Raw genomic sequence first — 13141 nt, forward strand, 5'->3', positions numbered from 1 at the left:
GAGCCTGCTTAAGATTCTTTCTCTCCCTCTCCCCCTCCCCACCTAAAAAAAACTTCTGTCCATGTTAAAAAAAAACAAAAAGTTTGGTCCTTGGAAATAGAGCAGTTAAATAGAGACAATGAAGGAAAAGTGAGTGAAAGAGGACTTCAGCTACCTCCATTCTGACCTCAAACTTTTTAATTGGCTAAATTCTTTCCAGCTTATCTCTTAACTCAGGCAAAAGACCCTGGAGGTAAAGCATCCTGTATTAGGAACCGAAAGGACTCCCTTAAGGAATAAGGACTCCCCTGAGCAGCAAGACAATGTGACTGACTTCAAGACAATTTTCAACTTGACGTTTACTTCCTACCTGTGTGTACCCACCCACCTTTGTCCCACACTTTGCTGATGTAAACCTGAAGTATTTTCGACACTTGGGAGACAGTCTTTGAGACTCTAGTCCACGGTCTTCCCGGGGTCAGCCTCGCTGCAATAACCTCCTTTTTTGTTTCATTACCACTTGTCTCTGTGCCTCTGGATTCTGTCAGTGGCTAGTGGCGGAACCTGGCCTGTTTAGGTCCCCTGGAGCAAGGTGTTCTTGCGCCCCTGCCCTCCCTTACATGAGTAGAATAGATTAAACTTGAGCACACTATAAATACTTTTTAAAAAAAAGTGATGTGAAGCAGGTCTGATTGAAAGCACTACCTGCCTTCCTGTATATATTTTTTGGCAGCTCCACGAAAGATCCAGGAACTGACCCTAGCTGGAGGTAGACTAGAAATGCACATGATAAACCACTGAAAGGTTAACAGTTTTTTAGTTGTTAATTGATCTATGGTATATTCATTTTTTTAATGAAAAAATTGTTTTTTCTTTTTAAGAAATAAATGAAAATTAGCCACCTGTCAGAGTGGCTAATATGAAAAACACAAGAAACAACAAGTGTTGGTGAGGATGTGGAGAACTAGCAACCCTCCTGCACTGTTGGTGGGAATGCAAACTGGTGCAGCCACTGTGGAAAATACTATTGGAGGCTCCTTAAAAAACTAAAAATAGAGCTACCCAGGCGCCTGGGTGGTTCAGTCTGTTAAGCGTCTGCCTTTGGCTCAGGTCATGATCCCAGAGTCCTGGGATCTAGCCCAGAGTTGAGCTGCCTGCTCAGCAGGGAGCCTGCTTCTCCATCTTCTTCTGTTCTCTGCCCCCCTGCTGTGCTTGCTTGCTTGCTCACTCAAATGAAGAAAATCTTTTCTTTTTTTTTTTTAAGATTTTATTTATTTATTTGACAGAGAGAGAAAGCCAGAGAGGGAACACAAGCAGGGGGAGTGGGAAAGGGAGAAGCAGGCACCCCACCGAGCAGGAAGCCTGAATGGGGCTGGATCCCAGGACCCTGGGATCATGACCTGAGCTGAAGGCAGATGCTTAACAACTGAGCCACCCAGGCGCCCCAAGAAAATCTTTAAAAAAAAATAAAATAGAACTACCCTGTGATCCAGTAATTCCACTACTGGGTATTTACCCAGAGAATATAAAAACACTAATTCAAAGGCATACATGCCACCCCTATGTTTATTGCAGCATTATTTACAATAGCCAGTATATGGAATCAGCCCAAAGTGTCCATCAGTTGATGAATGGATAAAGATGTGTGTGTGTAGACACACATACACACACACACACAGGAATATTATTCAGCCATAAAAAAAAGTGAAATCTTGGCATTTGCAACAACATGAATGGATCTAGAGAGTATTGTGCTAAGTGAAATAAGCCAGTCAGAGAAAGACAAATACCATATGATTTCACTCATATTTGGAATTTAAGAAAGAAATGAACAAAGGAAAAAAAAAAAGAGAGAGACAAGCCAAAAAAGCAGACTCAGAACTGTAGAGAACAAATAGATGGTTACCAGGGGGGTGGTGGCTGAGGGGATGGGTGAAATAGGTGATGGGGATTAAGAGTACACTTATCATCATGAGCACTAACTAAGATATGGAATTGTTAAATCACTATATGATACACCTGAAACTAATATAACTGTTAACTGGAATTAAATTTTTTTAAAAAGGAAAATAAATGAAAAAGTTATTGCCATTAAAATGAGGACCATTTACAGTTAGAAATGGCTGTACAGATTTGGTTTTAATTTCCAGCTTTTTTTAATTAGAAATTTGGAGGTCCAAATGTCCATGGAGGTTTTGATTTTTTTTTCATTTTTAGAAAGTTTTTAGTGGTAGTAGTAATTATAGTATAATTTAAGTATATATATATATATTTTTTTTAATTTTATTTATTTATTTGACAGAAAGATCACAAGTAGGCAGGCAGGCAGAGGGAGAGGGAGAAGCAGGCTCCCTGCTGAGCAGGGAGCCTGATGTGGGGCTCGATCCCAGGAACGCTGGGATCATGACCTGAGCCAAAGGCAGACGCTTAACTGACTGAGCCACCCAGGCGCCCCTAATTTAAGTATATTGATAGTAATTTAAGTAAGCAAATGGAACTAACTTGGATTTAATTTGAAATTCATGTATATTTTTCCATTTTATTTCTTCTAGAAGAAAATTAAAAAATGTGGAAGCAAAAGGTTTTGATTCAGTGTTTTACAGATTAATACCATATTTGGGGTGTCTTAGTGTTTTTAACAGAAAAATATAACGTGTTTTGGCTGGATAGTGGCCTATTATATGGACATTTTCTTATTTATTGTTGGACATTTAGGTTATTTCTAACATTTTGTCATTAGAAACAATGCTACAGAGGCCCCTGGGTTGCTCAGTCCATTGGGTGGCCGACTTTTTTTTTTTTAAGATTTTTATTTATTTATTTGACAAAGAGACACAGTGAGAGAGGGGAACACAAGCAGGGGGAGCGGGAGAGGGAGAAGGAGGCTTCCCGCTGAGCAGAGAGCCCAATGCGGGGCTCGATCCCAGGACCCTGGGATCATGACCTGAGCTGAAGGCAGCCGCTTAACAACTGAGCCACCCAGCACCCCTAGGGGGCCGATTCTTGATTTCTGTTCAGATCAGGCTCCGTGCTCATCAGGGTCTGCTTGAGGATTCTCTCTCTCTCCTTCCCCTCCACTCATGCTCTTTTGCTCTCTTATAAATAAATCTTAAAAAAAAAACTCTACAGTGAATATCCACATATCCAGTATTCACTGCAATATTGTTTCTAATGGCAAAATACTAGAAACAACATGAGCCCATATGTGTATATATATACGTATATATATATATATATATATATATATATATGTGTGTTTGTGTGCTTTGTACCTTCATGCTTATATTTCTGTACACTATATTCCTGGGAGGGGTGGTGTGGGTCATGGGGTTTGTACTTTTAAAACTGTGCTTGGTCAGTGCCAAATTGATAGAAAGAAGTAGCATGAATTATATATAGTTGCCACATTGTATGCACCTATTTCCCATATTATTGCCTATCCTGTATGGTTTCAGTCTTTTTAATTTTGTTAATTGGTAGACAAATGGCATCTTTTTAACATTTATCTTTTTAAATCTATACATTTTATTTAGCTTTTGACTTGGTTATGCAGGGACATGACTTAAAATTGAAAAGACATGAAAGTTTATATTTTCCTAGCCTGTTTCCCAATTCAGTTCCTCTCTCCAGTAGTGATCAATATTCTCTGGTTTTTGTGTATCCTTCTATAAGTATTTTATGCATATAAATGAACAAATTCATATAATGTACTTTTTAAAAATATGCTTTTTCAATTAATTGGCATATCACTTTATCATACATATACAAAGGAATGGATACAAAAATCCTGTATACATAGGATTATGTCTGGATTTTATTCTGTTTTTTGAAGTTCCTCTATTTATGCACCAGGTTTCTTTTTGTCTTAGTTGCAGTATATGACCTTCAGTACAATGTTGCATAGGAGGGGTAGTAAACGGCCTCCTGGCCTTTCAGTCTTTAACAGAAAAAAAAAAAAAAAAAAAAACTTGTAATGTTTCATTATTTAATGTGATTATTGCTTAGGTTTCTGTTAAATAACCCTTACCAAATTAAGGTAATTCCCTCTATTCCTAGTTTGCTACATTAAAAAAAAAAATCAGAAATAGGTGTTGAATTTTATCCCATCATTTTCATCATCTGTTGAGAAGGTTATATACTCTTTCTCCCTTAGTATCTGTTAATATAAAAATTGCTTTGATCTCTTGATGTTAAATTGCCTTTTCATTCCTGGGATAAGCCCTCTTTGGTTATGATGTGTATTTCCTCTGTTATACTGCAATTTATGTAACATGAGAGCTATTTGTCCCATGAAGGTTTAAGAGAACATTATATAAAACTAATCTGAGTCTGTTGGTATTTTTTTTTTAAATAAGGGATATTTGACAAATCTTGTTTTTTAATTTACATTTCTTTGATACTCAGTGGTCACTGGTATTTTTATTTTTTATTTTTTAAAATTTTTATTTAAATTCAATTAACATAATATATTGGTTTCAGAAGTAATCACTGGCATTTTTAAAAGTAAATCTTAAAAGTTTCTTGGCTCTTCCTCTTTCTTCTGTCTAAATGTTAATGTTCTTCAGAGTTCTATTGTTCATTCACTTGTCATATATATTTGTTAGGAGATATTATTAGAGATTTTTATTTGTGCCAGGCATAGTGCTAGGAACTAGTGAATAAAATACAGTGATCCCTGCCTTCACAGAACTTGCCTTCCTGCTGCTAAATTTTCCTTTTCCAGTTTGGCTTCCCTACTGTTAACAATAATTTTGGGGGCGGACAGGAGGACCAAAGTGATCATCTCAGCCCTTTGCTTAAAGATCTCTATTGACTCCTTCATGTCTATAGGATCATGCCTGGAATCTAGAGCACAGTATACAAGGGCCTTCCAATTGTGGCTTAATCTCCAAGTCAGATCATTCCCTCCATTCTCTGATACAAACTGGACACACCAGCTATACTGTGTCCCCAATAATTCCTGTTCTTTCCCTACTCTGTCTCTACACATTTTGTTTTCTCCATCTAGAATGCTTGTGTCTGCCTGGCAATTTCCTACGCACCCTTCAAGGCACTCCTCTAAAAAGGTTAAAAAAAAAATTGTCCTAGAGATAGTTTGACTTCCATAGCACTCTGTGTAGATATGTCCTAGAATGTATAAAATTATATGATAATGACTATATTTCTGTCTCCATATTTAAATGACTGTAAAGTGCTCAGAGTAGAGTCTTTATCTCTCTAAATTGTGTCTCCTGTACAGCTACTATACTGCTTAGCACAGAGTAGGCCCTCAGCAAATACTTATGAATGTTTGCCTGACTACATGACCACCTGCCTGAAAGAACTCTACTGTTTGGTCACCTTGAAGGGAAGACTACTGCTGCTAGTTATGGCAGGTTCCCAGAGAGGCCAGGATTCCCTCAACTAGAACAATATACACTTGAATAGTCCCTCTTTCTTCTTCACACCCCACAAGAGTTGTGGGGGGGAGGTTGTGGGATGTATATTTAGATAATTATATATTTATTGGTATTTTTCCGTTGACTTTAATTTTTAAATTATTAAAAATATGAAAACAACTATATAGGATGATTGGATCCTGGATAACATTTTCTTTTTTGCAGGGGGCGCCTGGGTGGCTCAGTCGTTGGGCGTCTGCCTTCGGCTCAGGTCATGGTCCCAGGGTCCTGGGATCGAGCCCCACATCGGGCTCCCTGCTCCGCGGGAGGCCTGCTTCTCCCTCTCCTACTCCCCCTGCTTGTGTTCCCTCTCTCACTGTGTCTCTCTCTGTCAAATAAATAAATAAAATCTTTAAAAAAAAAAAAAATTTCTTTTTTGCAGATTTCCTTTATTACTTTGTTTTAAAATATGATAAAATCAGAAATTTTTCTTAAAACTTTTTCCTTCCCAGATGCAATAAAATCCTAGTTAAGAAAGCATTGGCTCCGGGTGCCTGGGTGGCTCAGTCGGTTAAGCATTGGACTCTTGGTTTTGGCTCAGGTCATGATCTCATGGGTTGTGAGATTTAGCACCCTGTGTTGGTGTGGGCTCCGAGCTCAGCAGGGAGTCCGCTTGAAGATTCTCTCCTTCTGCCCCTCCCCCAACTTGGGCATGTTCTCTCTAAAATAAATAAATAATTTTTAAAAGAAAGCATTGGCTCAGAGTACACTTATCTTGATGAGCACTGAGTAATATATAGAAGTGTTGAATCACTCTACCTTACACTTGAAACTAACATAACACTATGTTAACTATACTGGAATTAAAATTTAGAAAAAAAGAAAGCATTGGCTCTTTTATTTTTTTTATTTATTTTTTTAAAGATTTTATTTATTTATTTGAGACAGAATGAGAGAGAGAGAGCACATGAGAGGGGGGAGGGTCAGAGGCAGAAGCAGGCTCCCTGCCGAGCAGGGAGCCCGATGCGGGACTGATCCAGGGACTCCAGGATCATGACCTGAGCCGAAGGCAGTCGCTTAACCAACGGAGCCACCCAGGCGCCCACATTGGCTCTTTTAAAATTACATTTTCTTGGGGCGCCTGGATGGCTCCGTTGGTTAAGCGTTTGCCTTCAGTTTGGGTCATGATCTCTGGGTCCTTGGATCCAACCCCACATCGGGCTTCCTGCTCATTGGGGAGTCTGCTTCTCTTTCTCTCTGTCCCTCCCCACTGCTTGTTTCTCTCTCAAATGAATAAATAAAATCTTAAAAAAGAAAATGTAATTTTCTCCCCCACACAAATGGGGAGGAGAGGGAGAAGCGGGTTCCCTACTCGACAGCCCCATATGGGGCTGGATCCCAGGACCCTGAGATCACTACCCAAGCCGAAAGCAGACCCCCCTTTTTTTAAAGATTTTATTTATGTATTTATTTATTTATTGAAAGAGAGAGAGTGATAGCAAGAGAGAGAGCACGAGCAGGGGAAGAGGGAGAAGCAGGCTCCCCGCCGAGCAAGGAGTCCGATGCAACCCCAGGATCATGACCTGAGCCAAAGGCAGACGCTTAACCAGCTAAGCCACCCAGGCACCCCCGAAGGCAGACACTTAACCAACTGGGCCAACTAGGTGCCCCAAAATTACATTTTAAAGAAAGGCAAATTTTTCCGGATAAAGTGAAGATATTTGAGATAAACAAGTAAATATTAATTCAAAGGAACTAGGTTTATTTCCGTATTTGGCACAATAACAAAGGGCTAATGGAAAGATGATAGTTTTCAGTTTAGAAATGGAACAAATATCACCTCGCTGCATGGTAGCAAGCTAGTGTGCCTTAGCTTAGATTCTGTTTCCTTGCAGATTGATATGAATTGAAGAGTTTAGGCTTAACAGTACAACAGTTCGTGGGGCACCTGGATGGCTCAGTCAGTTAAGCATGTGCCCTTTAGCTGGGGTCATGATCCAGAGTCCTGGAATTGAGCTCCACATCAGGCTCCCTGCTCAGTGGGGAGCCTGCTTCTCCCTCTACCTCCGCCTGCCACTCCCCCTGCTTGTGCTCTCTCTGTCAAATAAATAAATAAAATCTTTAAAGAAAAAACACAACTGTTCGCAATGAAGGAAAGATAGGAAAACAGGCATAAGAGAAAGATAGTTTACTAATGCGTCTGTCACTGAAACTGATGAGGAAAAAGCATATTTGATAAAATACAGGGGTAACATCAAAAACATGTTAGAGGTAACAGGCAGTCGCAGACTTCTATTGAATCACTTTCCTTATTTAGATATTCAGTGCAGAGTAACTGCATTTTTTTGCATGGTGTGTGTCCTGCACAAAGTTGTTCCTTTATTTTAATGAGAAATATTCTCTAGTCAGTTTAATGCTCAGGATGGCAGTGTTAATCCCCAGAGCTGCCAGTGTAGTCTGAAACTAGGGACAAAAGGATTTAGAGATGGGAGGGGGGGGTGGTATAAATACTTCCCAACCCAGCTTCTTCTGTAATGTACAGAGCCCTGAATGAGAAGTTGCTCCTTTAGAGACTTTGTCTTGCAGTTGAACACATATTGGAGGTTTCTAATTTAAATTTATGCTTTTGGGTAAAGTGGATTACAGAGATTGAATTGCTAAAGGCTAAAGAGAAACAGATCACTTGATTCTGAGGAACTCTATTGAAATAAGTTTTAATGTGAAATGACTGGAGTAAAGAAAAAGAATGAACATCCATTCAGAGACTCCCTCCTACTTGCCAGATACTGTGGTGCTTTTCTATCAGTTGTCTCATTCATGCCTTATCTTTAAAGAGGGCATTAAGGCTGAGAGAGGTTAAATGACTTGCCCAAATATCACACAGCAGAGAGTGAGAGGATGGGTTCTTTCTGACTCCCAAACCCACTAGACTAGTAGATTTGTTCTTTGGTGGTTCAGTGGCTGATATCCCAGGAGGCAGAAGTTTTCTGTTTCTTTCAAATGAGGTTTGTTATAGGCCTGGCTCTTCATTCTCTCCCATTTGTGTTGGAACACGGGATTTAAGATACTGTGGAACTGAGCATGCCAGCACCTTTTTTCTTGATCTTTTGGTTGGCTAGCCCTTTGCCTAGAGCTCATCTCAAAATCATAGCTGCTCTTGGGAATTTGAGGTAACATGAAGACTTTTGATTTTATTCTCTCCAGTAACATATTTAACACCAGTGGATAGTGTCTAGGGTGTAATCCACTTAATTGACAGATATCTCAGCCATCTTATAGCAGGTTCCTTAGTATCTTTATCCTCATGGCTGTAGTCCAGAAACTTGTTTTTATCTATTTAAACATAATTGTGGGAATAGTATATAATTACAGTAAGCTTTTGACAGTGCTGAAACCAATCTTACCTAAAAAGTGGGTTGAGGAAGGTTATAAGTGGTAATGTTAGTTTTTCTGTACTTCAGTTCAAACCTTTTTCCCAAAGGAAAACCAAAGCTGTTTGAACTGTGACCCATGCCTTAGTTGCCAGGTGTTAACAACTTACAGTTAACTCATAAACCTAGATAGATTCAAACCATTGACCTTGAGTTGAAGTATTTTATAAGCTGTGACTCATCTTTTGGCTCATTCTTCTGTTCACCAGGAAATAACACAATATTAATTTCAGGAATTTTGATTATCCCTTATGAAGAGTGTGTTGCTCATTAAAATTGCTGGGACTTGTTTCTCTAGTACCAATAGGACCACAAATTGGTCTATACTTAGTGGTTGTGCTGAATTCATGTGTAAACAGAGGAAGATAACTTATTAACTTTCTAGAGAAAAACTGTTGAAGCTGAGGCCATCTTTTCTGACTTCTTTAAGAGGTTTGTCTCTTCCACAAGAGGGATAGGGATGCAGGATGGTGAATCTGAGGCTGAACATAACAGATGGTGTGTGTGTATGTGTATTTGTATCTGTAAATATCACATCACTGTTTACAGTACACTGGACTCTGTTCATGCAAGGCCTAGTCAGGCCAAATCAGGAGGAATTGTTCCCGTGCTTAAAGCCAAGAATAACATCCTGACCAGCAGGGGACAGAGGTCAGCTCAAGGCAGTAGCTCTTGGGAGCTACAGGACATTAAGAACTTTGAAGGAACTGAGTTTAATAAGAAGGAAGACAATATGTACGAACTTAGAAGGAAGTGTGTGAAACCTGCATGTCTCTTATTAAGACGTGGCTTATTTATGAAAAATGAAAAACCATCTTAGTAATTGGATGTGTTAGGAGTTCATATCACCCTCTAGCTATATATTTCCCCCTCCTACCTGCATATTGATTTGTCTGTTTATTATTACTCTGGTGTTTCATTCTATAGGCAGCTTCAGCCAAGCCCAGGAGAGGGCTGGATTTAAAGATGATATGTTAATTAAAAAACAACCCTTTACAAAATCTCCTGGGGACCTTCCGGGCTGGCTGAGATTTTGTTTCTGGGATCTTTCTGTGCCCACTTCTCTTCTTTTCCCTTCCGTCTTTCCTCATTCTGATGCTGGCCACTCACCCCACAGAGGCAACTCAAACTGTTTTCTGGTGGAGCATTCTAAGTTTGTCCTGTTGTCTTCTCCGGGACTCATTTCTCTGGTCCCACTTAAACTGGTTCTGGGCCAAAGTGATCATCTGAAAGCTTTTCTTCATGGCCTTTATTTCTTGGCTCTTTTTATGTACTTTTCCTGATTAGTTTTGCTGGTTCTCTCCTTTTCCAGTGGTGTAAGTTATATTGCCTCCGTTGAAAGGTTCTAAAGCTCAGGTGCAGCCTTTGTCCTCTTAGATTTTACTCTGATTTATAAAGTGTCTTTTTACTTTCCTAGAAATTGGGCAATGAATCAGGTGCTCTCTTATGAGGTATTGCTGACTTTCCTGGGACTCTAATTTGCTAGTTGTTTAAATACTATGTAGCGGGGCACCTGAGTGGCTCAGTCGTTAAAGCGTCTGCCTTTGGCTTAGGTCATGATCCCAGAGTCCTGGGATCGAGCCCCGAGCGCGACCCCCGCCCCCCGCTCCCGCCCCCGCCTCCGCATCGGGCTTCCTGCTCAGCGGGAAGCCTGCTTCTCCCTCTCACACTCCCCCTGCTGTGTTCCCTCTCTCCCTGTCTCTCTCTGTCAAATAAACAAATAAAATCTTTTTAAAAATTAAAAAAAAAATACTATGTAGCAATTCAAATTGTATTTGCAAGGTAGGACTTACTGCCAAGATTCTGAAGTAGGTCAATTGCTTGTTACCCTTTCTCCCATTGTCTTTCTTTTTTCTTTCTTTCTTAAGATTTTTATTCATTTGAGAGAGAGAGAGAGAGAGAGCATGAGTGGTGGGGGAGTGGCAAAGGGAGAGGGAGAAGCACACTCCCCCTGAGCAGGGAGCGTGACTTGGGGCTCGATCCCAGGACCCTGAGATCATGACCTGAGCTGAAGGCAGATGCTTAACCAAGTAAGCCACCCCGGTGCCCCTCCCCTTGTTTTTCAACTGAAAAATTAGAGATGAAGAGAATATTACCTTGTCCATGGCCACATAGTAGGTTAGTATTACACCTTTTAAAGCAAACTTTATTTTGCATTCCTTGTATTTCTTAGCACAGATATTAATAAGTAGTTAATAAATATGTAATAGTTTAATAAATACATCTTAATTGGGGCGCCTGGGTGGCTCAGCCAGTTAAGTGGCTGCCTTCGGCCCAGGTCATGATCCCAGAGTCCTGGGATCAAGCCCCGCATTGGGCTCCTTGCTCTGCAGGAGGCTGCTGCTCCCTCTCTCTCTGCTTGCCGCACCCCCTGCTTGTTGTCTCTCTCTCTCTGTCAAATAAGTAAATAAAATCCTAAAAAAAAAAAATCAATACATCATAATGGGGCACCTGGGTGGCTCACCCAGTTAAACATCTGCCTTAGGCTCAGGTCATGATCCTGGGGTCCTGGAATCAAGCCCCTGCATCACATTGGGCTCCCTGCTTAGCAGGGAGCCTGCCACTCCCCCTGCTTGTGCTCGCGCTCTCTCTCTGTCAAATAAAAAAATAAAATCTTTAAATAAATAAATGCATCTTAACTGTGGGTTGATTGGATGATCAATTAAATTTCAGAATTCTCATCGATTTGGTCACATTTTGGACCAACATGTGAGAAAAGTTTCTGGGTGGAAGGGACCAGATAGCCATGCAGAAAGTGTTTAGCAATTGAGAACACGCATGCAAAAAATCCCAATGTAGGGTGCTTGGCTGGCTCAGTTGGTGGAGCTTGTGATTCTTGGTCTTGGGGTTGTGAGTTCGAGCCCCACATTGGGTGTAGAGATTACTTAAAAAAATAAAGTCTTAAAAATCCTGATGTAAATCCTATTAAAAAACTCAAGAAACAGAAGAGTAGTTTGGCTAGAGCAGAAACTGGGTTATAAATGTAGGGAGAAATAGGTTGAGAGAGGATAGAAGGACATGGGGTAGCACAATTCCAGAAACAGGCATCTTGCCAGCTTGGGATCAGACAGTGAAAATGAAAATTTCCTACTCCTCTTCCCCCAGTATGAGGCTTTCCACCCCTCTCCCAGCAACCCCTATCCAGAGGGGCTGTTAATGACTCTGGGCACTAGTGTCTGGTTTTTGGGATGCCATGTGAAGCATGAAGAGGTCCTGTGGGGTCAGTCAGGCAAAGAACAGTTGGCCTTTTGATTTGTTAAATTCTTCTTAATAGCTTTGCAGCTCTCAAATAGTGTTGCTAATTCCAAAGCTGAAACCATTTTCTGATGGTTTTGCTGTATATCCAGTTGGCTTTTTGGGACCAAAACAGCAGCTGAGACTGCTGTACCATGATGCACATTATGCAATAACCCTTCAAGGGGCTCATCCCCCTTCTTTTATCTTAAAAAAATAACAAAAACCCCAGACTGCTGTTTTTTTGCTTTGGGGCCAGTAATTTGCATCCCATTTGGGTGCCTTGGTCTCCCCCCTCAGTTTTTCTTCATGCATCCCTGTGCTAAGCCCTGCTCTCTGAACCTAGCTCTGGCTTCTGGCCTCATTGCGTAGTATGAATTTTAACTATTTCTGCTTTCAGACCTGTTTTCCAGCTTTTGTCTTTCCCTGCTCCCTGTAGGAAACTTTGGGTTCAGACTTGCTTGAGGAGAGGATGATCTTGCTTGTTTGTTGTTTCCATAAATATGTTCTCTACTAACTAAATTTTCTTTATTTTCTTTGTCAAACAGGCCACCAAGCAGTTTCTTGAAGAGATTAACAAGTGGACAGTTCAGTACAATGTTTCCCCCCTCTCTTGGAATGTGGCTGTCAAGTTCCTCATGGCCCGGAAGTTTGATGTGCTCCGTGCCATAGAGTTGTTCCACTCCTACAGAGTATGTAGCTTGGGGGGGCGGCGGGGCAGATCTGTGGCAGTTGGGCTCTCTATGTTGCTGTTTTCTGTGCCACACACTACACGAAGTGGTTCTCTGAGTGTTCTCCCCACTCTCATTTAAAAAAAGCAGGTCAGTATCTAGGAGCCCTACCTTGAAGTCAGAAAATCCTTCTGAAGACATGTAGAATCTCTCTAAATTAAAAAAGGAGGACAAGGCATGCCAGGATTAGTGCAAGACTAAAAAGCTCACTTATGCCTATCTTGTGGGTCATCTCCTACAATATTCATTCATTTTTTCAACAGATGTTTATTGCATATGTACTGTGTTCCAGGTGCAGAGATTACTATTTAGAAAGAGAAAGTAGACACACAATTATAGAAAGTTATGATAGGGCACTACTTGGTTCTGCGGAAGCACATTTATTTAG

The 13141-nt window shown here is 40.5% G+C and overlaps 1 protein-coding gene across 1 annotated transcript in view; it reads left to right on the plus strand.

Moving 5' to 3' along the window:
* PTPN9 (protein tyrosine phosphatase non-receptor type 9) overlaps nt 1-13141 on the plus strand; it is a 78234-nt gene that overhangs the window by 24950 nt on the left and 40143 nt on the right. Inside the window, exon 2 of the mRNA XM_045899661.3 lies at nt 12571-12714. Within this exon, the coding sequence (XP_045755617.1) occupies nt 12571-12714 (144 nt within the window). The remainder of the gene's footprint in view (nt 1-12570; nt 12715-13141) is intronic.

Source organism: Mirounga angustirostris, unplaced genomic scaffold (genome assembly GCF_029215605.1).
Source record: "Mirounga angustirostris isolate CCGP_5_RB_7025 unplaced genomic scaffold, mMirAng1.0.hap1 SCAF_9, whole genome shotgun sequence".
In the NCBI taxonomy this organism is placed as follows: Eukaryota; Metazoa; Chordata; class Mammalia; order Carnivora; family Phocidae; genus Mirounga; species Mirounga angustirostris.